Raw genomic sequence first — 27,170 nt, forward strand, 5'->3', positions numbered from 1 at the left:
GGGGCCTCAACCACCTCCCTGGGCAACCCAGTCCAGGCTCTCACCACTCTCATGCTGAACAACTTTCTCCTCACATCCAGCCTGAACCTACCCATCTCCAGCTTCGCTCCATTCCCCCTAGTCCTGTCACTACCTGGTAGCCTAAAAAGTCCTCCTCAGAGTCATGGATCTCCTGTGCCTTAGCACCTTTAGCTTTTTTGTAGGACCCCTTCAGATACTGGAAGGCCACAAGAAGGTCACCTGGGAGCCTCCTCTTCTCCAAAGTGAACAGCCCCAACTCTTTCAGTCTGTCCTCATAGCAGAGCTGCTCCAGCCCTCTGATCATCCCAGTGGCGCTTCTCTGGACATGCTCCAGCATCTCCACATCCCTCTTGTAATAGGGGCTCCAGAACTGGATGCAGTACTCCAGGTGGGGTCAAAGGAGAGTGGAGTAGAGGGGGAGTAGCACCTCCCTCAACCTGCTGGCCACACTTCTCCTGCTGCAGCCCAGGATCCGATTGGCCCACCAGGCTGCAAGTGCACATTGCTGGCTCGTGTTGAGCTTCTTGTCCACCAGCACCCTCAAGTCCCTCCTCTCAGGGCTGCTTTCCAGCCAGTCACTGCCCAGCCTGTATTTGTGCTTGGGATTGCCTCGAGTGGTTATATGAATAACCACTTTGCAGTAATCACTTTGAAAGGTGCCAGAGGAAGGAACCTGAAGTCCCTGAGACCCTCTGGCATTCTCCACAGGCAATGCCTTAGTTCTTGAAGAGACAGTCTGGACTTGAGTCCTCCTTTGCAAAGATGAGTATCAAAGACCGAGTAAAATCTCCTGGGGAAATCATTGATTGGTGATTCCTTCTAAGGAGTTCAATTTAAACCTCAAATCTATGCTGAGGAAACTATAAAAAAAAATTTCTGTCATAGCTGCAGGTGAAATGCATGATTTATTTGAATGGCTTGGCAATAATTCTGATAAAGAACACCAAGGAAACTGGGAACAAAGGGTTCTGGCATTGCTGAAAACATTCTCATTTTCTAGCTTGGTGTTGAAACAGATTTAAGGCATTTTCACAAGGAAGGAGGTGTATCAGCATCTTCACCTGATGCAAGAACTGAGCATGAGATTCAGTTCTCACCTCTCTAGGAGCTGCTGCAGTCTGTGATTCTATTCCCTGCCACTGAATACCATAGAATCATAGAATCAACCAGGTTGGAAGAGACCTCCAAGATCATCCAGCCCAACCTAGCACCCAGCCCTAGCCAATCAACTAGACCATGGCACTAAATGCCTCATTCAGGCCTGTCATAGAATCATAGAATCAGTCAGGGTTGGAAGGAATCACAAGTATCATCTAGTTCCAAATCTCCTGCCATGGGCGGGGACACTCTACCCTAGATCAGTCTGGCCACAACCTCATCCAGCCTGGCCTTAAGCACCTCTAGGGACAGAGCCTCAACCACCTCCCGGGGCAACCCATTTCAGACTTTCACCATTCTTGGAGTTCTTCCAACCCGGTTGACTCTATGATTCTCTACGTGCCTTGCATCAGGTACATATTATCATAGTGAACACACAGATACACAAACTCTATAGACAGGGCTTGCTGACAAATGCAGAAGACAGCCCTTGTGTGAAGTTCTGAGCCTTAAGACAAACTAACTATCCATCCAGGCAGGTGCTACCATCTCTGCTTGTTATCAGGGTCCTGACATCTGTCTCCAAAATAGCTAGACCATAATTTGTTGACAGGAGCTAGAAGATGATTTCTCCCATGTGCTATCACATTAGACATTTCTGAAGATATGGTGTTTATGCTGGCTAATGTTTTCACAGACATGTGTTTCTGCAAGGACTTATTCACAAACATGAACAAATTCTCTATGATGAGCACATCCACTCTCCCATATCACAGCTAAGCAAGTCTGAGCTATTGCATCCTACTTTGAGTCTATGATTCATACCAGAGACTTACGTCTTGCTTTGCACTCTTAATGGAATGAAGGAGATTCTAGGAGAGCAGAAGGGCATTTGTGTCACCTCTCTATAAGCACAGACCATGCTGTTGTGGGGCTGAAGGGCTCTTCCATGTTCCGGTTCAATCACACAGCATTCCCAGGGCTTTGCTGCAAGTAAATGAAACAAAATGAGGGAAGAGTTTGGCAAAGTCTGACCACTGACAGGCAAATATTGTACCCAGGAACACAAACTAACCACCTATTTAGAAACAGCTCCCAGCTCAGAAGAGTTTATGGTCCACACACCAGATCCAGCCCACAAAAAATTCCATGTAACACTCTGCCATTCTGCTGTGGTCTTCAAGCGAGACAGCATGTTTCAGGGGGCTGTGTTGAAACCTCATTAGTACAGAATCATAGAATCAACCAGGTTGGAAGAGATCCCCAAGATCATCCAGTCCAACCTAGCACCCAGACCTAGCCAGTCAACCAGACCATGGCACTAAGTGCCTCAACCAGGCTCTTCTTCAACATCTCCCAGGGATGGTGACTCCACCACCTCCCTGGGCAGCCCATTCCAATGCCAATCACTTTCTCTGCCAACAACTTCCTCCTAACATCCAGCCTAGACCTCCCCCACCACAACTTGAGACTGTATCCCCTTGTTCTCTTGCTGCTTGCCTGGCAGAAGAGACCAATCCCACCTGGCTACAGCCTCCCTTCAGGTAGTTGTAGACAGCAATGAGGTCTGCCCTGAGCCTCCTCTTCTCCAGGCTAAACACCCCCAGCTCCCTCAGCCTCTCCTCACAGGGCTGTGCTCCAGGCCCCTCACCAGCTTCATCACCCTTCTCTGGACACTTCCAGTACCTCAACTTCTGTCTTGCATTGAGCAAAACCCCTGGAGCACACAGATCTGCAATGTAGCCATAGAGATGATCCAAAATAGTTATTCAAACTCTAGCAAGAAATACCCAGCAAATTTATGACCTAACTAACATTTTTAATGCCATGTTTTTCACATCCTGCATTTGGTTAAAACCAGCCAGTGAAAGGAGGAAAATGTCTGCCCTGTCACATCACCTGATGCAACCCAGACTAGAGCCAAATGAGAGCCAGGGCTGTGAAAGTATTCAGCCACGTTTTATTGCAGTCTCCACTGCACTTGGTGTTAAAGGCCATGCTGTTTCAGTACTTAACTAATATATCAATATAGCCAGTAAATGGCAAGGAGAGTTGGGTCTTAGCTTGTTACTGCAAGACTGCTCATAAAGCTGAATTCACAAGCCCCTAAAAGATCCTGCATTACCCAGTGACTGGGAAGCAATTTTGTAGTCTTCTCATCACTGAGAGAAAAGGAAAAGATAGTGACAGGGTAAGTAGAAGTAAACTGAGATAAAGCCAAAATTGAGGCCTACATGTCTAGAAGAACAATCTCAGTTCATAAATGTGACCTACCAAGTGGATATGCTAAACAGCCTCTTGTCTGAAAGAGGCAGACTGATAAACTCACAGTATGAAAACACCGTGATGCTTTCACAGGCAAAAGCCATTTATGATACTGTGATGTTGGTATCTGTTTTGCCTGCATGCAAGTGTGGAGGAGATTTCAGCATCAATACCTTAAATCTAGACATTGCTGTTTCAAGAGCCAGTGATTATTTGAATTGTCAGGTGTGAGCCATTCAGTCCCAAGTGCCTTTCAGAGCCAGGAATACAAAGACAGCAGTTTGCCTGTTGCTGAAGTTTAGCCAACAAGACAGGTTTTTTGGGGGGATGGTAGCTGTAAACGTAGAGAGATGATCTGGACAGGAAGGATATCCTCTGATGATAAAGTACATTAGAATCATAGAATCAGTCAGGGTTGGAGGAGACCACAAGGATTACCTAGTTCCAACCCCCCTGCCATGAGCAGGGACACCCTAGCCTAGATCAGGCTGCCAACAGCCTCATCCAGCCTGGCCTTAAACACCTCCAGCAATGGGGCCTCAACCACCTCCCTGGGCAACCCATTCCAGGCTCTCACCACTCTCATGCTCAACAACTTCCTCCTCACATCCAGCCTGAACCTACCCACCTCCAGCTTTGCTCCATTCCCCCCTAGTCCTGTCACTCCCTCATAGCCTGAAAAGTCCTTCCCCACCTTTTTTGCAGGCCCCCTTCAGACACTGAAAGGCCACAATAAGATTAGACCAACAAGAAGAGAGAAAATATAGAAGTTGATAGGGAAAGGAAAAGTGGAAGTAAAAATAAAAATAAGAAGAAAAAGGAAAATAAAAAGAAGAAAGAAAGAGAGAGAGAAAGAGAGAGAGAAAGAGAGAGAGAGAGAAAGAGAGAGAGAGAAAGAGAGAGAGAGAGAAAGAGAGAAAGAGAGAGAGAGAGAAAGAGAGAGAGAGAGAAAGAGAGAAAGAGAGAGAGAGAGAAAGAGAGAGAGAGAGAGAGAAAGAGAGAAAGAGAGAAAGAGAGAAAGAGAGAAAGAGAGAAAGAGAGAAAGAGAGAAAGAGAGAAAGAGAGAGAGAGAGAGAGAAAGAGAGAAAGAGAGAAAGAGAGAAAGAGAGAAAGAGAGAGAGAAAGAGAGAAAGAGAGAAAGAGAGAAAGAGAGAAAGAGAGAAAGAGAAAGAGAGAAAGAGAGAAAGAGAGAAAGAGAGAAAGAGAGAAAGAGAGACAGAGAGAAAGAGAGAGAGAGAGAGAGAGAGAGAGAGAGAGAGACAGAGAGACAGAGAGAGAGAGAGAAAGAGAGAAAGAGAGAAAGAGAGAAAGAGAGAAAGAGAGAAAGAGAGAAAGAGAGAAAGAGAGAAAGAGAGAAAGAGAGAAAGAGAGAAAGAGAGAAAGAGAGAAAGAGAGAAAGAGAGAAAGAGAGAAAGAGAGAAAGAGAGAAAGAGAGAAAGAGAGAAAGAGAGAAAGAGAGAAAGAGAGAAAGAGAGAAAGAGAGAAAGAGAGAAAGAAAGAAAGAAAGAAAGAAAGAAAGAAAGAAAGAAAGAAAGAAAGAAAGAAAGAAAGAAAGAAAGAAAGAAAGAAAGAAAGAGCAAAGTATGGGGAAAAAAAGAGAACTGGCTGGTGCCACACAGAAATCCAAAGTAAGACCCACAGGAGGCAGGATGCTCTAGGAAGAATTAAAATGTGATGTGGAAGCTAGGTAGACTCAGGGTGCATTTTTCCACAATCTCCTGTATTTCTTAGCCCTTGTGTATATGAAGAGTATTGGTAGGATATTATCACCATCTTCATATCCCCTCAGCATTTCCCAGAGGTCACCAAGAGTCAAAGCAAACTGTACAAACTATCAATAACTGTTCTGTGTGTGGCTCTGTAGACATGCCACAAAAAATCCATGACTTCATAGACTACAGAGGACAGATAGTTGAGTAGATGATACAGCATGTTCTTCTGGCAAAGCATAGCACAGTAAAGAACTAGACCTCTATCCAAGCAGCTTATCTCCATCTCTGATGGAACAAGGCACAGAAACAAAGGGACACAGTCTGAAGCTGTGCCAGGGGATGTATAGGCTGGATTTTAGGATCCAGAGAGAGTGATTGGCATTGGAATGGGCTGCCCAGGGAGGTGGTGGAGGCACCGTCCCTGGAGGTGCTGAAGAAAAGCCTGGCTGAGGCACTTAGTGCCATGGTCTAGTTGACTGGCTAGGGCTGGGTGCTAGGTTGGGCTGGATGATCTTGGAGGTCTCTTCCAACCTGGTTGATTCTATGATTCTAGGAATTTAGTATCTGACCAGGGCTTTTTGCCAGTGCAGCTCTGTCAGTCAGACAGCACCAAGAGGTAGGACAGTAAGACTTCACTGCAGCCGAAGTCTGCACAGAGTAAATTTCAGTGTGACTTTTCAGTTTTAAAAACACTGAAGACCCAAAGTGATCTTTGTAAACAAGACCCAGCTCAGTTTGCCTGCACTCAGAGTTTGCCAGCATGAGAGGCAGAGCTGGATAACTGCTTTAGTTGTGATGTGTGGCAAATGTCTCCTCATGTTCATCAGATCAAACACATTAGATCACCTGCATCTCTAAGCAACCCATGGCCATGCAGCTGACCTGTGAGCATCCTGCTTTGGGGGTGCTCTGCAGACTCCATACTTAATCAAAGGCTGAGAGTGTAAGAGGTGTTCACATGCAGCCCTTAAACACTATGTGTAGCCCTAAACACCACCTCAGCCAGCTGAGACTAATGCACCACAGCTGGAAAATTGCCTCCAGCTGAAGGGTACATCTTCCCACAGCTGGTCCTTGAGCAGACTAAAATCAGCAGAACAGAACTGGCTCCTGCACTTTCTGACACAAGGGCAGACTGAAACCTGCCATGGTTTCAGTTGGAAAAAAGTGCCCATCTCTCATCTGCCGCTAGTAAGCTGTGCAGGACCACCTGTGGGCCCCATTGCTTCTGAAAACAAAGCCAAGAAAAAACTATTGTCAGTAGACCTGTGCAGTTCATATCTCTACTGGGACATTTTGAGACTCCCTACACCACAAAAAATTTGAAAACCAGAGATCTGGGGAGGCTTAGTTGAAATGATAAGCACTATGAGGAGAGGCTGAGGGAGCTGGGGGTGTTTAGCCTGCAGAAGAGGAGGCTCAGGGGTGACCTCATTGCTGTCTACAACTACCTGAAGGGAGGCTGTAGCCAGGTGGGGGGTGGCCTCTTCTGCCAGGTACCCAGCAACAGAACAAGGGGATACAGTCTCATGTTGTGCAGGGGGAGGTCTAGGCTGGATATTAGGAGGAAGTTGTTGGCAGAGAGCGATTGGCATTGGAATGGGCTGCCCAGGGAGGTGGTGGAGTCACCATCCCTGGAGGTGTTGAAGAAAAGCCTGGCTGAGGCACTTAGTGCCATGGTCTGGTTGACTGGCTAGGGCTGGGTGCTAGGTTGGACTGGATGATCTTGGGGATCTCTTCCAACCTCCTTGATTCTATTCTATTCTATCAGCAAGAACCTGTGTGATGTTTTCAAGCCTTCACTTTCCCAAAAGTAATTATTAATATTTCTCATCTCTCATTAATTGCAAATTGCTCAATCAGATCAGCCAGTGGACACCAGCCCCCCCAGCCCCAGCCATAGCTCTGTGCCCACTCCAGCTGTTTAACCTGGTGCTTTAAAAAAATTAATAGTCCATGGCCTGCAAGAATACCATTCTTTTGAGCAACCTTCCTGATGAATGTTCAAAGTTTTCCTGTCGACTAATAGATGGAACTGCATTTTCTCCCTTCCTTTCCATTTGAGTAGTAATGATTTAAGCAGATTAATTGGTTACCGAAATATCATTAACACTGATCACATCCTACATACAAAAAGAACACAGATATCAGTTATTAATGAGGTTCATCCAAAGGCAATGAGAAAACTTTTTCATCAGTACTGATGGGCTCAAAATGCAGTTCTGCAAAAGAACTCTGCAAAAAGACGAGCCACACTGAGTGTGATCAATAAACTAATATATGCTTTCCATTATTTGGAACAGAACCTGTTCAAAATCCCTGCCAGTGTTAGCACTCTTTCTCCCTGGCCTTTGAAGCTTCCATATAGTAAGAGCTGTCACTTGACCTGCAATAGCATGCATCAGCACACCTCCACCAACACCCACCAAACATCAACCACCACTGAACATTTCATCATTTCAAAGCCTGGAAGAAATACAACTATATTTAAAAACCCTCTTAACTCTCCACATCAAGCATACCTCAGTCCTCACAGTGGGGAGGCAGGAATTCTGTACTTTCAAGTCCTGGCATCTCATGGTGGTTGCAGAGACAGATGTAAATGTTCTCTAGTCTCTTGGTATCCGATAGCAACAGCATGTGCAGCTCCATCACTCTTGCCTGTCTGTAAGGAAGTAAGGGTTTAGCATAAAGGATTTGCTTTTGTTGTGACCTTAGATTGGCTTTGGTTTGGGTTGAATAGAGTCACAGAATCAGAGAGTGATTTGCCATTGGAATGGGCTGCCCAGGGAGGTGGTGGAGTCACCGTCCCTGGAGGTGTTGAAGAAAAGCCTGGCTGAGGCACTTAGTGCCATGGTCTAGTTGGCTGGATAGGGCCGGGTGCTAGGTTGGACTGGATGAGCTTGGAGGTCCCTTCCAGCCTGGTTCACAGACTCATAGAATCATCGAATCAACCTGGATCATAGACTCATCGAATCAACCTGGTTCATAGAATCATAGAATCAACAAGGTTGGAAGAGACCTCCAACATCATCCAGTCCAACCTGCCACCCAGCCCTGTCAAATCAACTAGACCATGGCACTAAGTGCCTCAGCCAGGCTGTTCCTGAACACATCCAGGGATGCCAACTCCACCACCTGCCTGGGCAGCCCATTCCATTTGGTTCAGGATGCACATTGTAAGACATGTGCTAATGTGTCTAGCACAAGGGTTTATTAGCATTTTAGGATTAAAACTCATAAAAATGGGGCCACTGGCCTGTGCATAAACATTGTCTCTTGGTTTTTTTCTTCCAGTAACTGTGACTGTGGGAGGACAACAGCACTTGCTGGGACTTTATGACACCGCTGGGCAGGTAAATTACTGCAAAACGTTTATAATTTTCCTTTCCCATGGTTTGTTTATTACTACCATGCACTGAAGTTGATTATTAGTGCCATTTGTGTGGGGTATCTTTTGCAAGTATTAACAATCAGTTGTGAGTTCTAATGGTTGAACTTTTGACCTTTTCATTTTCTAGATAGATCTTTCATTCTGTCTCGGCAATAAAATGAAATACAAATACACAAATATACTCATTCCTAATAATTAACTTGGAGCAAAAAAAACTAAAGCCTGATTAGACTATTTAACCTCCCATATATAAACCTCCTACTGCAAATATGATGTGGCATATATAAATCCAGCATTTTCTTACATTAACCACATGGTGGCATTGAAGATACAGAATAAAAATCCCATTTCCAAGATCAGAAAACTAATGTAACATAGCACCAGCCTTTCAGTCACCAAGTACTGACTTTTTAAATGGCAACTCAGCCAGATTGGCATCCATCTTTCTCCCAGGACAAGGGTGTTCATTACAGGAGAGTCTATGCCACATGCTTATTTCTATATATAATGTTTTCACTGCTTCCAGTGTCCATGGTTTCACACAGTGTGCTTCAGTAAAAGCCTGCAGAACAATACTGATCTGCAGGCCATTTTCACCTCTGGAGAGGAGTGAGCATTTCTCACTCCCTTGCTCTGGTTCTGCCAATAAAGAGAGCACAGGGAGCAACACGTTTTCACGGTGAAATTTGCCTCTCCAAATGCCAGCACCTGGTAAAATAAAGAAAGAACCACAATCTGCACAGAAACCCTGCAGAAAATCACCTGCTAGGAAGGGAGGGAACAGGTCCCTCCCAACCTGGTAAGGTTGAAACCTGCATACACCTCAGCTCCTGCAGTCAGAGCTGGCACTGCAGGGAGCAGGAGAAGAAAGGAAATCTGGGAGCCTGCTTCACTCTCTGGGACCCAGCAGCCCTGGATGCAGCGCTTTGCTTTCACTTTTGGGACACTTTTGGTCTGTGTTTTTTACTGGCCATGTCTGCCTGCTATAAAGTGCATAAAGGATGTAGAAGGCCTCCTATCTGCAGAACGTACTATGCAGCAGTATGCAAAGAGGCAAAAGTGCAGCAGGATAGCCTGTCACTTCCAGAAAATCCTGTGCTCAGCAGGACTGGAGCTTTCAAGCTTTGGGTTTCACTTTCTGTGATTTTATTCCTATCACATATATGTAGGCAGCAACAGTCACTTGATTGCCAGCTGGGTGTCACTTACTCTTCACTTGTCCTTTCTATTCACATGTTGCAAACAGATGATTCAAAAACCAGTCTGAAAATATGACCCAAGCCCCTGTCCCGTGTTCAACTTTCTGTTCTGCACTGACAGAGCCTAGCAAGTGTCTGTCATGACCCAGCAGCACAGCAAGACTTTGCAAATGAGACTGGAGCTAATTCAACCCTCAGCTTTTACCCAGAGCCTTAATATTTCTAACTGTAGAGCTGACAGTTCCACCTGCCACCCATTTCCTCAGCATCATGTCCTCCTATTTGTCCTCCTGAGCCAGAAGAAACACTAATCTGTCCCCTTGGCAAGCTTTACCCTTCCAGCCATATTCCTCTAGAGTCATTTTGCCAGCTACTGCTTCAAAGTAAGCCACCTGGCTCCAAGCATCCTTTCTAACTTGTCAGGCTCATTTTCCTTTCAGACCTTGGTCCAGAGGTTATGGCCATCTAGCCAAAACTCGAAGCATGAGTCACTTCTTGATGACTAGGTTCTATCTCCTTAGAAGCTGAAAGGATGATGCTTCCCATATGCTCAAGTTAAAAGGACAGATCATATGGATTTTTTTCCCTCTCTCCTTCTCCTTGTGACACGTGGCTACCAAAAGCATTAGTGTGAAGTCATAGCCAAAAATAGCACTTAACATTACAATGCTATAAAACATATGCTAATGAAATAACAACTGGAAAATGCAGTCCTGCAACAGGACCTTCTGTCAGCCTGAAGGGAGAGCTGGCAGACGCCCCAGATCTGGAATATCTGCTTTTCTGCATCCCTGTACAAATAGTCCTAGGAGGAAAAACACTGCTCTTTTTTCCCCAGGCTGGACTCAGGTGTGAAGTGCTTTAACAGGCTGACAGGTCAGGGAGCATACATAGATCAGAATGGTAGCCACCAAAAAAAAAGCTCAATTTTTGCTGTACTTTCTGGATCCGAACTCTGCAAGGCAGATTGCAGCAAGAGAGCAGGGAGGGAGCAACATTAGTCAATGTTATCTCAGCTGCAGCGAGCCACGGGTAGGTAACTCAGATAACTTGGAGTGCCACAAAAATGGTCAGAGCACTGCAACACCTCTCCTCTAAAGGCTGAGAGAGCTGAAAGATTTTCAGCCTGGAGAAGAGAAGGCTCTAGGCAGATCTTGTTATCACATTTCAGTACTTAAAGGGGGGCTACAAGAAATAAAGGCACAATCTTTTTAGCGGGAGCTGTTGTGACAGGAGAAGGGGTGATGATTTTAAAATAAAAGAGGAGATATCTAGATAACATATGAGGAAGAAACATTGGTAGCTTGTTTTTAACAGTGTAATATGGTAGGTGCTCCACCCAGGGAAACATTCCAGACCAGGTTAGATGGGACTCTGAGCAACCTCATCTAGTTGAAAATGTATGCAAGGAGATTAGACTAAATGACCTTTAAAAGTCCCTTCCAAGTCAAACCATTCTATGATTCTATAACTTAGAAAGGCCAGGCCTAACACCATCATTTCCATGCCAAACCGGTGGCCAGTCAGAGTAACTGGGAAGCCAGGCAGCAAAACGCAAAGACAAGCTAGGAAAACAAAACAATGTTCAGGTACAGCCCATGGCCACAGGCACTCATGTCCCTTACCAAGCACCAGCATCACTGGCTGCAACACTTCTGAATGTGCCCAATTCACATGCAGTATCCATGGCTTCAACAGCCTCTGAATGAGAAATGACCCATTGCAAGGCTTTACAGCCTTCTCCTAGAGAGTAGGCACTAACAGAGTCATTGATGTGGTCTGGAGGCTCCTTTCAGCCCACAGACATAGGTATGTGAGCCTGGGAAGAAGCCCAAATAAGCTCTTATCCATGGCCTTTCTGTTTGTGCTTCAACATAGAATCAACCAGGTTGGAAGAGACCTCCAAGATCACCCAATCCAAACTAGCACCCAGCCCTGTCCAATCAACTAGACCATGGCACTAAGTGCCTCACACAGTCTTTTCTTAGTGCCATGGTCTAGTTGCTTGGGCAGGGCTGGGTGCTAGGTTGGACTGGATGACCTTTGAGGTCTCTTCCAACTTGGTTGATTCTATGATTCTTGAACACCTCCAGGCAGAGTGATTGCACCACCTCCCTGAGCAGCTCATTCCAGTGGCAAATCACTCTCTCTGCCAACAACTTCCTCCTAACATCCAGCCTAAACCTGCCCTGACACTTGAAACTGTGTCCCCTTGTTCTATTGCTGGGTGCCTGGGAGAAGAGGCCAACCCCCACCTGGCTACAGCCTCCCTTCAGGTAGCTGTAGACAGCAATGAGGTCCCCCCTGAGCCTCCTCTTCTGCAGGCTGCACACCCCCAGCTCCCTCAGCCTCTCCTCACAGGGCTGTGCTCCAGGCCCCTCACCAGCTTTGTTGCCCTTCTCTGGACACCTTCCAGCACCTCAACATCTCTCTTTAATTGAGGAGCCCAGAACTGGACACAGCACTCCAGGTGTGGCCTGAGCAGTGCTGAGTACAGGGGGAGAAGTTATCCTTCCCTGCCTGTCGCACATGCCCTGACGGGAGATGCCAGCTCTGCTGCGTGACGCATGCCTCTCCTCACACGGGCTATGTCATTAATGCTCTGTGCTGCTAACACAAACCAGGAATGCTCCTCCTGGAATTAAAAAAAAACTATAAGCTTGTCTAGGGCTACGCAAAATGAAATTAAAGCACGGTCCTGTAGCTGTCCCCTTCCGGCAGAGCAGTTTGCAATGTTAGCGGCAGGGTAAGTCCCGGCCCCTCTCGGTGCGCGCAGCTGGAGCACGGACGCTGGCGACACTCAGCCGCGCCGCGCCCGCAGCTCCTGGCGCCTTTCCCCGGGGCCTTGCTGCCACCGTGTGGCTGCTTTGGGAGGCTGCTGCGCAGCGCTCGCCCTGAGGGCGGGAACGGCCTTGGCACTGCCCCGCCTCGACTGTGGCATAAACAACCCCGCATCTGAGCGCCTGCGGTCACGTTATTAGAGCCTTCTTAACCTGCAGCATCCACATAAAACTAATATGGTGCTGGAACGTGCCCAGAGAAGGGCGACAAAGCTGGTGAGGGGCCTGGAACACAAACCCTATGAGCAGAGGCTGAGGGAGCTGGGGGTGTGCAGCCTGGAGAAGAGGAGGCTCAGGGCAGACCTCATTGCTGTCTACAACTACCTGAAGGGAGACTGTAGCCAGGTGGGGTTGATCTCTTCTGCCAGGCAAGCAGCAATAGAATAAAGGGACACAGCCTCAAGTTGTGCCAGGGGAGGTCTAGGCTGGATGTTAGGAGGAAGTTCTTGCCAGAGAGAGTGATTGGCATTGGAATGGGCTGCCCAGGGAGGTGGTGGAGGCACCATCCCTGGAGGTGTTGAAGCAAAGCCTGGCTGAGGCACTTAGTGCCATGGTCTAGATCACAGTATCACACAGTATCACAGTATCATCAGGGTTGGAAGAGACCTCACAGATCATCAAGTCCAACCCTTAACCACAGAGCTCAAGGCTAGACCATGATGACTGGATAGGGCTGGGTGCTAGGTTGGACTGGATGATCTTGGAGGTCTCTTCCAAGTGCTAGGTTGGACTGGATGATGTTGGAGGTCTCTTCCAACCTGGTTGAATCTATGGTTCTATGAACCTAGCTCAATACCAAGTCCTGGGGAACACCACTTGTGACCGGACAGAAACCAGATTTAACTCCCTTCAACATAATTCTTTTGGGTCAGCCAGGCAGCGAGTTTTCTACCCAGGGAGGAGTATGCTCATCAAAGCCATGAGCAGCCAGGTTTTTTTCTAGGATAATGCTGTGGGAAACAGCGTCAAAGGCTTTGCTGATGTCTAGGTAGGCAAGATCCACAGCCTTTCCCTCATTCACCCACTGTCTTAGAAGGAGATGCCATTAGTCAAGCAGAACTTGCCTTCCATTAAGCCATGCAGACTGGGCCTGATCACTTGGTGGACCTGAGCATGCTGTATGATGACATTCAAGATCATCTGCTCCATAACTCTCCCTGGCACCAGAGTCAGACAGGTTCACTCACCATCTGTGTCAGGAAGTTATCTTTTATGCACCTCAGGAACCTCCTAAACTCTTTCCTGTCTGCTGTATTGTATTTACAAGTTGCGGTCCTCCACAGGAAAAGTGGTACTGACTGTGAGACTTCTCCCAGATGCTTCTAGAATATTTCAAATCTTGATCCTGGTTGGATGGTTTGTAACAGAGTCCCACGAGGGTATCTGCTTTGTTGGCCTTGCCCACCCATAAAAATTAACCCGATTGTCACCATCACTAAGCCCAAACACTCCTAAGATACAGGGCCACTCCAGTGACTCACCTTCCTGGCCTCTGTTACAAAGGGTTAATTAATTAATTAATTAATGTTAGATGATCTTTTCTAAAATTAGTATTGTTTATTAATTGGGGCCTGGAGCACAAATCCTATGGGGAGAGGTTGAGGGAGCTGGGCCTGTTTAGCCTGCAGAAGAGGAGGCTCAGGGGTGATCTTATTGCTGTCTACAACTACCTGAAGGGGCATTGTAGCCAGGTGGGGGGTGGCCTCTTCTCCCAGGCAATCAGCAATAGAACAAGGGGACACAGTCTCAAGTTGTGACAGGGTAGGTATAGGCTGGATGTTAGGAAGAAGTTCTTCACAGAGAGAGTGATTTCCCATTGGAATGGGCTGCCCAGGGAGGTGGTGGAGGCACCGTCCCTGGGGGTCTTCAAGAAAAGACTGGATGAGGCACTTAGTGCCATGGTCTAGTTGACTGGCTAGGGCTGGGTGCTAGGTTGGACTGGATGATCTTGGAGGTCTCTTCCAACCTGCTTGATTCTATGATTCTATGATTCTATGAATTTTGGTATTCAGCATTCTTGCCACCCCTTACCACTAATAATAAGAATAATAATTGGTTCTTTTGGCAGTCATGGGAACATTTTACAGATAATAACTAGATCTGGAAATAACTTGCAAAAAGGTAAACCTTAACTGAACTGAATGAGAAGATTCTTGTATCCAAATACTGCTTGCTGTCAATATACCACTTGTCCACTAGATGGACTCAAGGAGCTACTTTCTGCTTATGGCAGAAGGCAATGGTGAATCACAAAGAGGCTTTAAGCATTTACTCACAAAATACTATCTCCCAACTCACAGGGTTAGATACAGCTTCAGACAGTACTCAAATGCTTTCAGGGAATTCTGTCTTCTTGGCTGCTGAGACTTGATTCTTCCCAGGGTTCTGGGGAAAGGAGGTAGACATTCTCTGACCTTGTCTCCTGGCTCCTCTGGACAATATGTGTATCTCCAGGACTTCTCATCTTGTCAGGAGACTTTCATGTCATGCTGGCTATGCAGGTCGATCACGTGGAGGCATTTAGAGCCTGTTCCTAGTAAACTTGAGACAGTGGCGTTTCTAGGCAAACCATAAGGCAGTAAGCAGTAGCAGCAGGCAGTAGCAAGCACAAAGACAACAGCAGAGCACACGTTGTGTTACCTGCTCAACTCCTTTTATCAATGTAGCTGAGACTAATGGGCCTCTGGACACAGAACAGTCAATCAGAATGGCATTTACCCAAGGTTGACCATATTAGGTGAAGCCATAGGCTTGCTTTACCAAAATTTGGGAAAAGCATAGGCCTTGCACAAGGCAGGCACAAGCTAAGCCTGTGTACTTTGTTTACCACAGGAGAAAAGCATGCCTGGGCAAGCCAGTACATGTATAAGCCTATTTCTGGCTATCAGGCTTACCACAACAGCCTATAAACTGAAGAGTATGTAGCCATCCAATGTAATACTCCAGTTGTGCCAATCTCTCCACTGTATTTCCACGATGACAACTATGTCATGGCTTTTCACCTGCACAATGGCTTCCAGCTTCTCACAATTGTTGCCCATATGTATCAGTGTAAATGCATTTCAACTGGGCTTTATGGGTGGAAAAAAGGCCTAATTCCCACCTAACCATTGCCAGGTGTTTCTGTGATTTCTAGCCTATCAATATCCCTTCTGTCTTAGCTGTGGCTTGGCACTCCATCTGCTTCCTCCACTGCAGTGCCAAACCCAAGGACTTGGAAAAAAAAAGACTCTTAGGGGGCACCCAGATTTGAACTGGGGACCTCTTGATCTGCAGTCAAATGCTCTACCACTGAGCTATACCCCCAGCTGCCTGTTTCATACCTGCTGTGTACTTACTGCCTGCTCAGTAAATATGACTTCAAAAGGAAGGTTTGCCAGTCTCAACTTATAATTAAGCTGTCTCATTTGATGACTCAACCAAAGCAAAACAGAAGCAAGACTGAATTAAGACACAATCAAATCTAGGCATACAGTGATAGAAGCCTGCATCAGTTTCTTTTGCAGTTGAGACAGCAGCTTGCATTAGTCCTCACTCTAATGTGACTTTTCCCTACCTCAAATAAATATTCTTAAGCCTGAGCAACAGCACCTGTACTTTTTTTTCTTTTCATTGAGTTATTTACTATCTCAGTATCTGCAAGGCAGCTCCTCCAGCTGAGTTTTCAATATAGTTATAACCAAAAGAGACCATACTGCGGCAATTTGAGGCTTGCCCAGAATGCAGAAACTATAAACTAAAAAACTTGGGCTCACTCAGGCCTGACAACATCAGGTACTACCATTTCCCACACTCCTATGTTATGTTCCTTCTCATTTTTTACAAATTCTGGCTGCCTCTCCCCACCCCACCCCCCCAAAAAAAAATCTTCAGAACAGATGTATCCCCTCTAAAAGCATCTGGTTTGTGACACTGAGATTTTCTAATGGGTTTAATTGAAAAGTACACAGCAGACAACCACGTATGCTCTCACTAAGAGACAGTCTGTCCCCTCCACGCAGCTTGCAAAACCTCTGCTCACTCTCAACATCTCAAGCCTGAAAACAGACCTTAAATCTGCCTTCAAACTCAGCTATCAAAGCCAGCTCACAGCGTAACACAGCTGTGCCTGAGCTGTTTGAAAATTCTCCCTCTTCATAACTAGCCAACAGAGAAAACATCTCTCCTTCTGCAGACCAGTGCCTGTGGAAACACTAAATCAGCCCCAGTGATTTACCCAGACCACTGCAGGCTGGATTTGATCTGCTTTGACTTTTGAGTGTCTGACAGAGAAGTCCAGAGAAGAGGAGGCTCAGGGGTGACCTCATTGCGTCTACAACTACCTGAAGGGAGGTTGTAGGCAGGTAGGGGTTGGGCTCTTCTCCCAGGCAACCAGCAACAGAACAAAGGGACACAGTCTCAAGTTGTGCCAGGGTAGGTATAGGCTGGATATTAGGAAGAAGTTCTTCACAGAGAGAGTGATTTCCCATTGGAATGGGCTGCCCAGGGAGGTGGTGGAGTCACTGTCCCTGGAGGTGTTGAAGAAAAGCCTGGCTGAGGCACTTAGTGCCATGGTCTAGTTGATTGGATGGGGCTGGGTGCTAGGTTGGGCTGGATGATCTTGGAGGTCTCTTCCAACCTGGTTGATTCTATGATACATCACTGTATGCCATACATGACTGCCACAGTACCAATAGCTCAGAGACCCATAGTTATTGTACACAGTCAAATCCATAATGCCTACTGGGGTGTAGATAGCACATAATATTACCAGAAAAGCCCCTAGAGATGTGTGCCATCAGCAAATATCAGCTGGTGGTGACAGTTAAATATTTCCAAAGATGGCATCAGACTGCTGGGTGGCTGAGGCTGGTACACACAAGACCAATTTTATTACACTGCTAGAGGCAGCCACAGTGGATGCTGTTCAACACTGCCCTCTACACCAGCACCTCCACAGATAATACACACACAAATAGCATTGCATGAGCTTTTTGGGGTAAAGATGCTGAGAAAACAGTACCACTGGCCCAGGGTATGATTCTGCTCATTAACCCAGAGGTTACTGAGCATGTCCAGAGAAGGGCCACGAGGATGATCAGAGGGCTGGAGCACCTCTGCTAGGAGGACAGACTGAAAGAGTTGGGGCTGCTCAGGCTGGAGAGGAGAAGGCTCCAAGGTGACTTTCCAGTATCTGAAGGGAGCCTACAAAATCTGGGGAGGGACTTTACAGGATATCAGGGAGTGACAGGACTAGGGGGAATGAAGCAAAGCTGGAGGTGGGGAGATTCAGACTGGAGGTGAGGAGGAAGTTGTTGAGCATGAGAGTGGTGAGAGCCTGGAATGGGTTGCCCAGGGAGGTGGTTGAGGCCCCATGGCTGGAGGTGTTTAAGGCCAGGCTAGATGAGACTGTGGCCAGCCTGATATAGGGTAGGGTGTCCCTGCCCATGGCAAGGGGCTTGGAACTAGATGATCCTTACAGTCCCTTCGAACCCTGGCTGATTCTATGATTCTCTGTATGAGCACAGAGGGGTAGTATTGAGAGCAGTTCAACAAGAACAAACATGATGTTCCCATTTGCAGTAATCCCCCACCCTGTAACATTCTTCCCATTTTCCACTGGTAGGAGGACTACAACCAGCTGAGGCCTCTGTCCTACCCAAACACAGACGTGTTCTTGATCTGCTTCTCAGTGGTGAACCCTGCCTCATACCACAATGTCCAGGAGGAGTGGGTGCCTGAACTGAAAGTCTGCATGCCCAACGTGCCTTATGTCCTCATAGGAACACAGGTAATGCTTCCAAGGTATCTACAGAGTGAGGGGACTCCTGCTCCACCCCAGGGATGGCTGGAGGCTGAGCTCTGTGGAAATATTTCCTATTTAACTTCTTGTGTGAAATGCAGCCAGACTTGCCCATTAGAGAAGAACTTGAGGACTAGGAATGAAAACCAACATGAACGTTTCCCATCGTGCGAGTCACGGCTGGTAAAGCTTATCCCATCCCTTTAGTCAAATACATATTAGCTTAATACACTGGCAACAAGGCATAAATACCTACAGGGGAAAAGGATTTCTGACAGGCCTTTGAGGGGGAGGGGGTATGGGAACCTAATGAATTCCATTGTCAAAAGCAGAAGCTAAACTTCAAACTACATTTTAAGAATGGGAATAATTAAGCAAATGATTTACTTATAGACATGAGGAGGAAATAGCCTCCCTCGTGCTTTACATCAATATTGCAAACAGGTACTTGCCCTCCAGCATGTGTTGTAGTGAATGTTAGATTAAGTGATCAAACCACTTTATTTTGGCCTTAAAAGCTAGAAGTGTATAAATTAAATAAAAATGCCTTAAATACAGGTTTGCTTCCAAGACAAAGAGTGGCTGGAAACTTCTGAGAAGTAATGCTAGGAGTATGAAAAAAGGCCAAACACTGGACCATAACCTAAGTCACATTAGAGAAACAGATCAAATTCTGGTCAAAGCCAAAGTCTTCATGACATAGGAAAGTCAAATCATTCAAACATTACCTTTGTTTTCCACACTGGAATAATCTAAACCACTCATTTTAAAATAAAAGTATTACTCTTTGGATCTCACAGTGCAAAAATGGATGGGTTTGAAATACCAGAATGCTTCATTTTGATGTTTTCCATTAAAATAAAGGATTCTGTTTCAAGTCAGTCAGACTGAGCTGCATCTGTCTGGCCTGTCAGGGTGTGTTTTGGGTGATGCAGTGCAGGATTACAGAAGCCTCTGCTTCCACTGGGGCTCAGGCTAGAAGCAACACTTTGCAGGATGCATTATGAAAGCCATTAAGAACTGCATCTTTACTGTACCACAACTGTCTGAGCTGCAGCCCAATAACCTGCCAATGAGAACTGATCAATGCTAAACATAGTTTGAAAAAGAAAACCTTTTCTGAAGTATCATCTGAGGCCAGGAGGATGGATGTCCTTATGCCAGGACTTGACTGTGGGTTCATAAAGCTATGAGTATCTGTCACAAGAATTAAAGCAGGATGATACTAAGCACAGGGTTTGTGTATTTTCTGTTAGATTGATCTCCGGGATGATCCCAAAACTTTGGCTCGGCTGCTTTACATGAAAGAGAAACCACTCACCTACGAGCACGGCGTGAAGCTAGCAAAGGAGGTAACAGTGTTTTCTAAGGGCCCCAAAAACAGATTGATCAAAGCTTTCTACTGAATTAGCTTCAAGGTGAACTCCTCTGGGGCATTCTGGTCAGTCCCATGCAGATATTAAAGCCTCTGTTCAAACAGTCTGGACAGTTTTGGCTCCTGAGCCTGCTGTCCTGCTGCAGTATCTGATCAAGCTACACACAAAGCAGCAAGATGGACAAGACTGGACAATAAAACAGATTTTACTTCTTACTTTGTCTAAGTGAAGTGTTTCTTGTTCAGGTTTCTGCCAGGAGGTGCATGTGGTAAACTCCCCTTTCCAGTCACCTCCTTCCAAATCCACGTCTATCACTTACAAAAGCACAAACAAGTTGATTCTCACTACCCATTGCACTTCAAGCAACAAAGAAGGAGCTCCCAAGTTTCTGGGTAAAATGACTTGCCCAAGCCCTGAAATGAGGGCATCTGGACCCCAGTCACTTTCATCCTATACGCTGCAGATGCTGTTAGAGGCCCTGGCTCTCCAAGAACAGCAAGGGCATCCATTAGCAGAATAAACTAAGACTGCTTTTCCAGACTACTGTGTTTGTGCCATACCAGCACCCCCAGAGGACTTCCATCTAAAGATGTTCCCAGAAATGAGATGGGAAACCCTTCTCCAGGTAACCACCTTCCAATATTGCAGGAGGCAATTCACAAGGGGTGGCAGGTCAAAGAAGAAGAGCCAAGTGTATGACTCAGAATCTCCTTGCAACCACCCTCCCTAGTTGCACAGACAGGAAGCCAAGCTGCTGGCCCAGCATTCGAACACAGAGACAATCATCTTCTTTCTGAAGGGTCGTGCAGTGAATTCCTGCTCCCCTTTAGCACCCTGTGGTGAGATATTGGTGTTGATGCTTATCCCTGCTCAGGATGACCACCTCAGCTTGTCCCTTAATCCCATAAGCAGACAGATAAAAGACAGAGCAAGGACCTGAGCTCCTTTCTAAAGGTCTGGGCTTCCCTCTGTGGCAGGACTTGCATGGATGTAGCAGGACGGTAGAACAAGGTTGCTCTGTCTCTACCAGCAGAGGGTACTCCTGTTTTCTCTCTTCTCTTTCAGATCGGAGCACAGTGTTACCTGGAGTGCTCAGCCCTCACGCAGAAAGGCCTTAAGACTGTCTTCGATGAAGCAATCCTGACCATTTTCCACCCCAAAAAGAAGAAGCAGCGCTGTGCAAAGTGCCACAGCTGCTGCACCCTTGTGTGAACTCAGTTGGAAAGAAAACAAAACGAGATGAGCTCAGCGAAACCAAGCAGGTTAGAAAGGCAATGAAGTCACATGCAACTGAAATGGGGACCATGACCAGAAAGGTGCCCTTCTTACCCAGACATAGGAGCCCTCCATCCTGTGAGACCTCCAAGCTGTATTACAGTAAGCCAACTCATGTCTATGTGCTTTCCTAACCCTCTAAAGACGTATGCAGCCTGTTCCCCCTACTGCAGACTGCACTGAGCCAACAGAAACCAGGACGCATGCTACTGCTTGGCTCCTCACCTTAGCAGTAAGGTGAAGGTGCATGTGGAAAAACAAAGAGCTAGAGGTGGTCAAACAAACTCTATTTGTGGCCTTAAGCAAGAATTGGGCAAAATTAGAAATTTACAGTACTTAGGAACTGACTGACAGCACATGGAGAGCTGTAGAAATCTATTATGTAAGATATCCACTACTGGTAGGACGTTCTTTACCTTTCTTTCACAAGGCTTGCTAGTTCAGAATATACATTAGCTTGTTCAAAACACAAGGAAGCAAAGATGAAGTGATTCCAGTTTATTTTTACTTACTGGTGAAGCTTCACAGCATCAGGATGTTGCTGCACCCAAGCTATCAAAACGGATCAACGTTTACCTCCAGACTTAAGGAATGTTCTTACAACACCAACAAAAATGCAAACACCTGTATTTTTACAGGTGAATGTCCAGGCTAAGCCATGTTTCCAGAAGGTGGGAAAGGAAGAATAGGGTTGTAGCATTAATGTACTGATTTCTGCCACCAAAGAATGTTGCCCTGGACATGAAATAGCATTGTGGAGCAATTTCCTCTCCCAGCTGAGAACATGAATGAGACACGTTGCCATAGCAACTGAAAACCTTACAGATCATCTGGATTTCTACATCTCACCCAGCAGACAGAAATAGCAAAACCCAAAAAGCCAAAGGTCATCCTTCCTTCAAGTGCTTTAAGGTGATCCAGTTGCCTTAAGATTCTTTTTTTTCTTTTTTCAGTGAAGTATCTCATATGAAAACAACTCAAAGTGGAGTTGTGAACACGCTGGTTTATTGTAGTCTCCCTCCACCCATTCATTAATTCTTTCCTTGCTCCTTTTTTTTTGTCCCATCTTCATTACTGTGAGTGTTGTTTAAATTGCAGGGTGGCTGCAGTCCTCAGAAGTGAACTTTCACACGAGTCACAGATGATGGGCTGCAGCTGACATCAGAGAGGTGGGAAGCTTAGACCTTAAGGGAAGGGAAAATGCCTGATCGCTCTCTTTGCTGTCAAAGACTAAGGCTGTGCCTTTTCACTGAAGCCTCTCCAGGGTGCCTGTACTTTTGCACATCACAGCAACACACTCAGAGGTGAACTCAAAGGATGTGTAGTTGCTTGCATCTGCCTTTCCATGCCCTGGCAATGCCATGAGACTGTCTTGTGGATTTCATTCCCCAAAAGAAAATTGCAGTACCAGTAAATACAGATTTCAAGACCTCTGATCTGATGTAATTTTCCATAACGAAGCATGGCCAGAACTGCTCAGAGTAAGCAAATAACAGCAGTGAAACCTCCCCAGTTCAGGGACATGTGCCCTGCACCCCTCAAAATCCTCTCCAGGAGACTGCTAGCCCACTGCTCTCCAAAAGCACGGGACCGTGGCTGAGTACACACATGACACCAGACAAGCTCTTGTGATGAGTGGTGAATTGCAGACCCAGTGGCACAGAGAAGGAAACAAGCATGAAGTGGAGCCCAATCCTGCTGCCACCAAGGCTTATGGATCCAAGCTTCTACCCTACTACAAAATGAATCTACAATGGACACCTACAGAAACCAACTCGGACAGCCTAAAGCATTTTCAGGTAGAAACCAAACAGTTCTCTCTGCCAAAAGTGACTGGATTTGAGGCAAATGCCTTGTTGCTGTACACTCAGCCAACTTTCACTTTCCTGCTGCACACAGGTATGGACAAAAACAAAGCTGTGCTGAATCGAAGACAGACAAAAGAAAGACTTCATCATTGCTGACATTCTTTGTGCATACTTTATATTTGGTTGTATTATGTCCCAGCTATTTGCTTCAAAGTAACTGGCTGATAAAACACAGCTCAGAGCAAGGACGATGCTGAAGCCTGGTGAAGGAGTTCATGTCATGCCACGGAGGCTGAGTCACAATCCCCAGGCAGAGCCAGAAGTATTTACGCAGTTGGGACACTGACAATCAGAATCACACAGAATGTTAGGGGCTGGAAAGGACCTCTGGAGACTGAGTCCAACATCCCTGCCAAGGCAGATGGACATAAAGCAGGCCACCCAGGAACACATCCAGGTGGGTTTTGAATGTGTAAAGTGATATCAAGGGAATATGAGAAAGACTAGGAGCAGATTAAATGAATATTTTTAGGTGAAGACAGTTGGCTTATAGCATGACTAGAAGGCCACCAAAATAAGGTTTTGAGAAGAAAAAAATCAGTTTTCAACAGATTTCAGAGAAAATTAGAGTCTTACTGTGCTGCCACTTCAGTGGAAATAAAATAAGGCTGTGGCTTTGCTTTAGCTCATGGAGGTTGCTGTAGAGAGCTAACCTATGTACCAGTTTCTAGTTAAAATAAGCCTATTTTAGCTGAAGCATGATCTGAATGCTCAAGGTTGGAGCTGCCAGATATTCTTAGAGCATCACAGAATACAGAGGAAATAGGAAACCAAACTGACAGCTCAGCTTATCATAAAATAATGAGCACATTGAAAAGCACAATATAGAATTCCCAGCATGCATGCGAGAAAGCCACAAATAATCAAAGGATGCTTTTGCATGCCACCAAGTATCAGGGGTGTCTATTAATACTAATGGGATGGCATATGATAGGCATACAAAATAAAATAGAAGATGAAAACATTAAATAGGAGGTTGTAGCATTAATGGAAGTGCAGTGGTTTGAGGAAACTGAACTAAAAATGTGGTGATGTTGAAGCTGAAATGCTACTGTCCTTATGCGTTAATCTGCACCATCCTGCATAGATCACTGCATAGCAGTGAACACAGACAGAAAAGACCCAAAAAAGCCAAGACTAACCAGGGCTTCATTTGCACCTTTAAACCCAAGCAAATCAGTCTCATGTGGCAGTAGAATTTCAAGTTTTCCAAGCTGATTGTGAGTGAAATTCTGCATCTGGCAGCTGCAAAGGAGGGAGGTGGTCACCATCCGCTGAGAAATGGCCTCTGCTCTCCATTTGGTTCCAATTCTTCTGTTGACAAAAATAAATGTTTTTAAATAGCTATGTTTAAGGCAGTCCTATAAATATTATTCCTGTGTTAGGTTATGTTCACAGACTTACTCGAGGGTCTTCCCTGTCATGCTATTATTTTGGGGAGGCATATCATGGGCCAACAGGCTTTAGAAGGAGACTCTGACTACCTGGCAAGTCATACCTAACACCTTTGATAAACACCAAGGGATGGTGAGTGAACAGGCAGAAACTCATTTGCAGAACTATCAAAACACCAGGGCACAATGCAAGCACAGGCATAAGGCAACAGACAGATACTTCAAATTATTTTCAAGTACCCTTAGTAACAAGAAAAGAAAATCAGTGAAAGATTGCCAGGCGAAAGAAGATGGCTTTTCTCGCTGGATGATGAGCCAGAAATGAGACTCCAATTTCACCTTCCAAGGAACTGAAGAGCTTTGTAAAGGTGATAAACTGTCCCAGGCACCTATTTGATAATATCTCTGACTGATGTCAAAAACCTTCCTGGACAGTGCTGCCTTTGCTAATAGTCTATTATCATTTCACAAGCAGTTGCAGCTTACAAGGAACCTGTTAGATCCTGTGAAACCCACCTCCTTCTGAAACCTTGGCATTCTACCAGCAGTTAATGGTGAAGTTGTAGTCCCAGAATTCCCAAAGGGCTTCCATGTAAACTCCTGCAAGGACATGTTAGAAATATTAGGTATTAGAGAGATATATCAACATTAGAGAGGTGTTCTCACATTAAAATAACCTACAGATGCCTCTGTCCTTCAGAGCACTGCTAAAACACAAGCCAGCAGAACTGAGGCAATCCTGTGCTGTGTCACCACTGCCAGCATGACCTCAAGGAGATCCCACAAAGACTTCCACATTTTGTCCTCAGAAAAGTTGAAGAGAATGCAGGAACAAAGCTCTAAGCCCACCCAGGTCCATCCAGGAGCATTTGTTCAACTGACTGGAAGTTCTATATACCTTTATCCCCCAGGAATGGTGAGGAGTGGCTCTCAAGATGTGCTCCCCCTGGTTGTCCTATGTGCCAAACACTCTCAGAACTTCTATTTATGCCCTGTCAATATATACTCTTACAGTAGTATGTAGCTTATGAAGAACAACCAACTACAAACTCTTGCTTCACATTGCCTTGAGTTAGGAAAGATGTGAATCTTTCCCATGACTTTGATGCAAATCATCTTGCTAGTGGGAACTGCAGAATTCACCTCGAGTCAAGCATGACAATTGAAACAATCACTTTGGCAGCTGTCATTGATATTTCCCACTTTTTTCTCTTTCAAAGCACTGCTTTAGCTCAATATAAATACAGAATTAAATATAATGCTACAACTTGATATGTAATAAGGTTACTTCAAATACTTCTACTAAGGAGCCACTGGCAGTCTTCCTCATTCTGAAAAGCATCTTACTTCACAAGCAATTGTCTCCAACTTCTTTGTGCCTCGTTCATGTAATGAGGAAGGCTGAATATGGACATTGTGATGTGCTCTTATAGTTAATGTACAGCAAAATCTCTTCTATCAGCTCTAGTGTTGGTGGCCTGAGTTCCCCCAGAGCAATGATTTCCCATTCCCCACACACAGTACAAATCACCTGGTATTCTGTCATGCTCAGAATCTTAGAACCATAGAATCAACCAAGTTGGAAGAGACCTCCAAGATCATCCAGTCCAACCTAGCACCCAGCCCTAGACAATCAACTAAGTGCCTCAGGCAGGCTTTTTTTCAACACTTCCAGAGACAGCAACTCCACCTCCTCCCTGGGCAGTCCATTCCAATGCCAATCACTTTCTCTCTGACAACAATTTCCTCCTAACATCCAGCCTAGACCTCCCCTGGCACAACTTGAGACTGTGTCCCCTTGCTCGGTTGCTGGGTGTCTGGGAGAAGAGACCAACCCCACCTGGCTACAGCCTCCCTTCAGGGAGTTGTAGACAGCAATGAGGTCAGCCCTGAGCCTCCTCTTCTCCAGGCTGCACACCCCCAGCTCCCTCAGCCTCTCCTCACAGGGCTGGGCTCCAGGCCCTTCACCAGCTTTGTCACCCTTCTCTGGACACCTTCCAGCACCTCAGCATCTCTCTTGAATTGAGGAGCCCAGAACTGGACACAGCACTCAACACTGTGGCCTGACCAGTGTTGAGTACAGAGGAAGAATAACCTCCCTTATTCTACTGGCCACACTGTTCCTGAGTCAGGCCAGCACCATGATCCATCTGGTATCTGACATTTCTAAGGAAGCATGGTAGAGAAGAGCTAAGGAACAAGTTGGAAATGAGGACAAGCCTTGAGCACAAAGCAAGTAGGACTCCCTCAGGAAAAAAAAAAAAAAAAAAAAAAAAAAAAAAATCACTGAAACACAACTGTAAGCAAGTGGCTAAAAACCCACCTCAAGGGTGGGAATATCACTGTAGAAACAGAGATCAACAGAGAACAAACATTTCGCTCCTAGTGACTATCTCTTGACAAGGATGCATGGCTTCACTTTCTTTCAACAGCAAGATGTCAAGATCCCATCCAAGATGCTACACCAAGACTCCAGAGACCTAATTTGAGAGCCATTCACAGCACAGTGGAAAAGGCTGCAGAAGTTCTTGAAAACCATTTCTCCTCATCACACACAGTCCCACACACAGCAAGTGACACAGTGGCCAATCACAGAAATGATGCATGTCTAGCAGCTGTATTTTCACCACACAGGCTGTCATATCCTTACCAAAATGTCCCTCTGCTTCAGACAGGAGACATGCCCATTTGCTGACATAGCTTGCTTATGGTTCATGAGGGTTTCTGTAGCCTTTTTTCCCCAAGGGGCATAGCAAATACCTCTTGATTCACCACACTGAAACATCCTCTGGATTAAGATGAAGTTGGACTTGGTGATCCTGAGGGTCTTTTCCAACCTCAGTGTTTCTGTGACGACTTAATTGCCATGGAGTCAATCAGGTCTGTTTAAAAGCACATTTGTCTGCTCTAGTAAAGGAATCAACACATGCCCATGCTGTCCCAGGG

At 45.8% G+C, this 27,170-nt stretch overlaps 1 protein-coding gene and 1 non-coding gene across 2 annotated transcripts in view; one reads left to right on the forward strand and one right to left on the reverse strand.

The window, feature by feature from the left end:
- Positions 1-26,055, forward strand: part of RHOJ (ras homolog family member J) — an 85,894-nt gene extending 59,839 nt beyond the window's left edge. The window contains exons 2-5 of the mRNA XM_064156331.1: positions 8,394-8,452; positions 18,135-18,299; positions 19,568-19,663; positions 20,753-26,055. Coding sequence (XP_064012401.1) covers positions 8,394-8,452; positions 18,135-18,299; positions 19,568-19,663; positions 20,753-20,899 — 467 coding nt within the window. The 3' untranslated portion in view covers positions 20,900-26,055. The remainder of the gene's footprint in view (positions 1-8,393; positions 8,453-18,134; positions 18,300-19,567; positions 19,664-20,752) is intronic.
- TRNAC-GCA (transfer RNA cysteine (anticodon GCA)) lies at positions 15,764-15,835 on the reverse strand. The gene has a single exon. It is a non-coding gene; the product is annotated as a tRNA-Cys (tRNA).
- Positions 26,056-27,170: the final 1,115 nt, after the last annotated feature.

The sequence above is a fragment of the Pogoniulus pusillus genome, chromosome 1 (genome assembly GCF_015220805.1).
Source record: "Pogoniulus pusillus isolate bPogPus1 chromosome 1, bPogPus1.pri, whole genome shotgun sequence".
Classification (NCBI taxonomy): Eukaryota; Metazoa; Chordata; class Aves; order Piciformes; family Lybiidae; genus Pogoniulus; species Pogoniulus pusillus.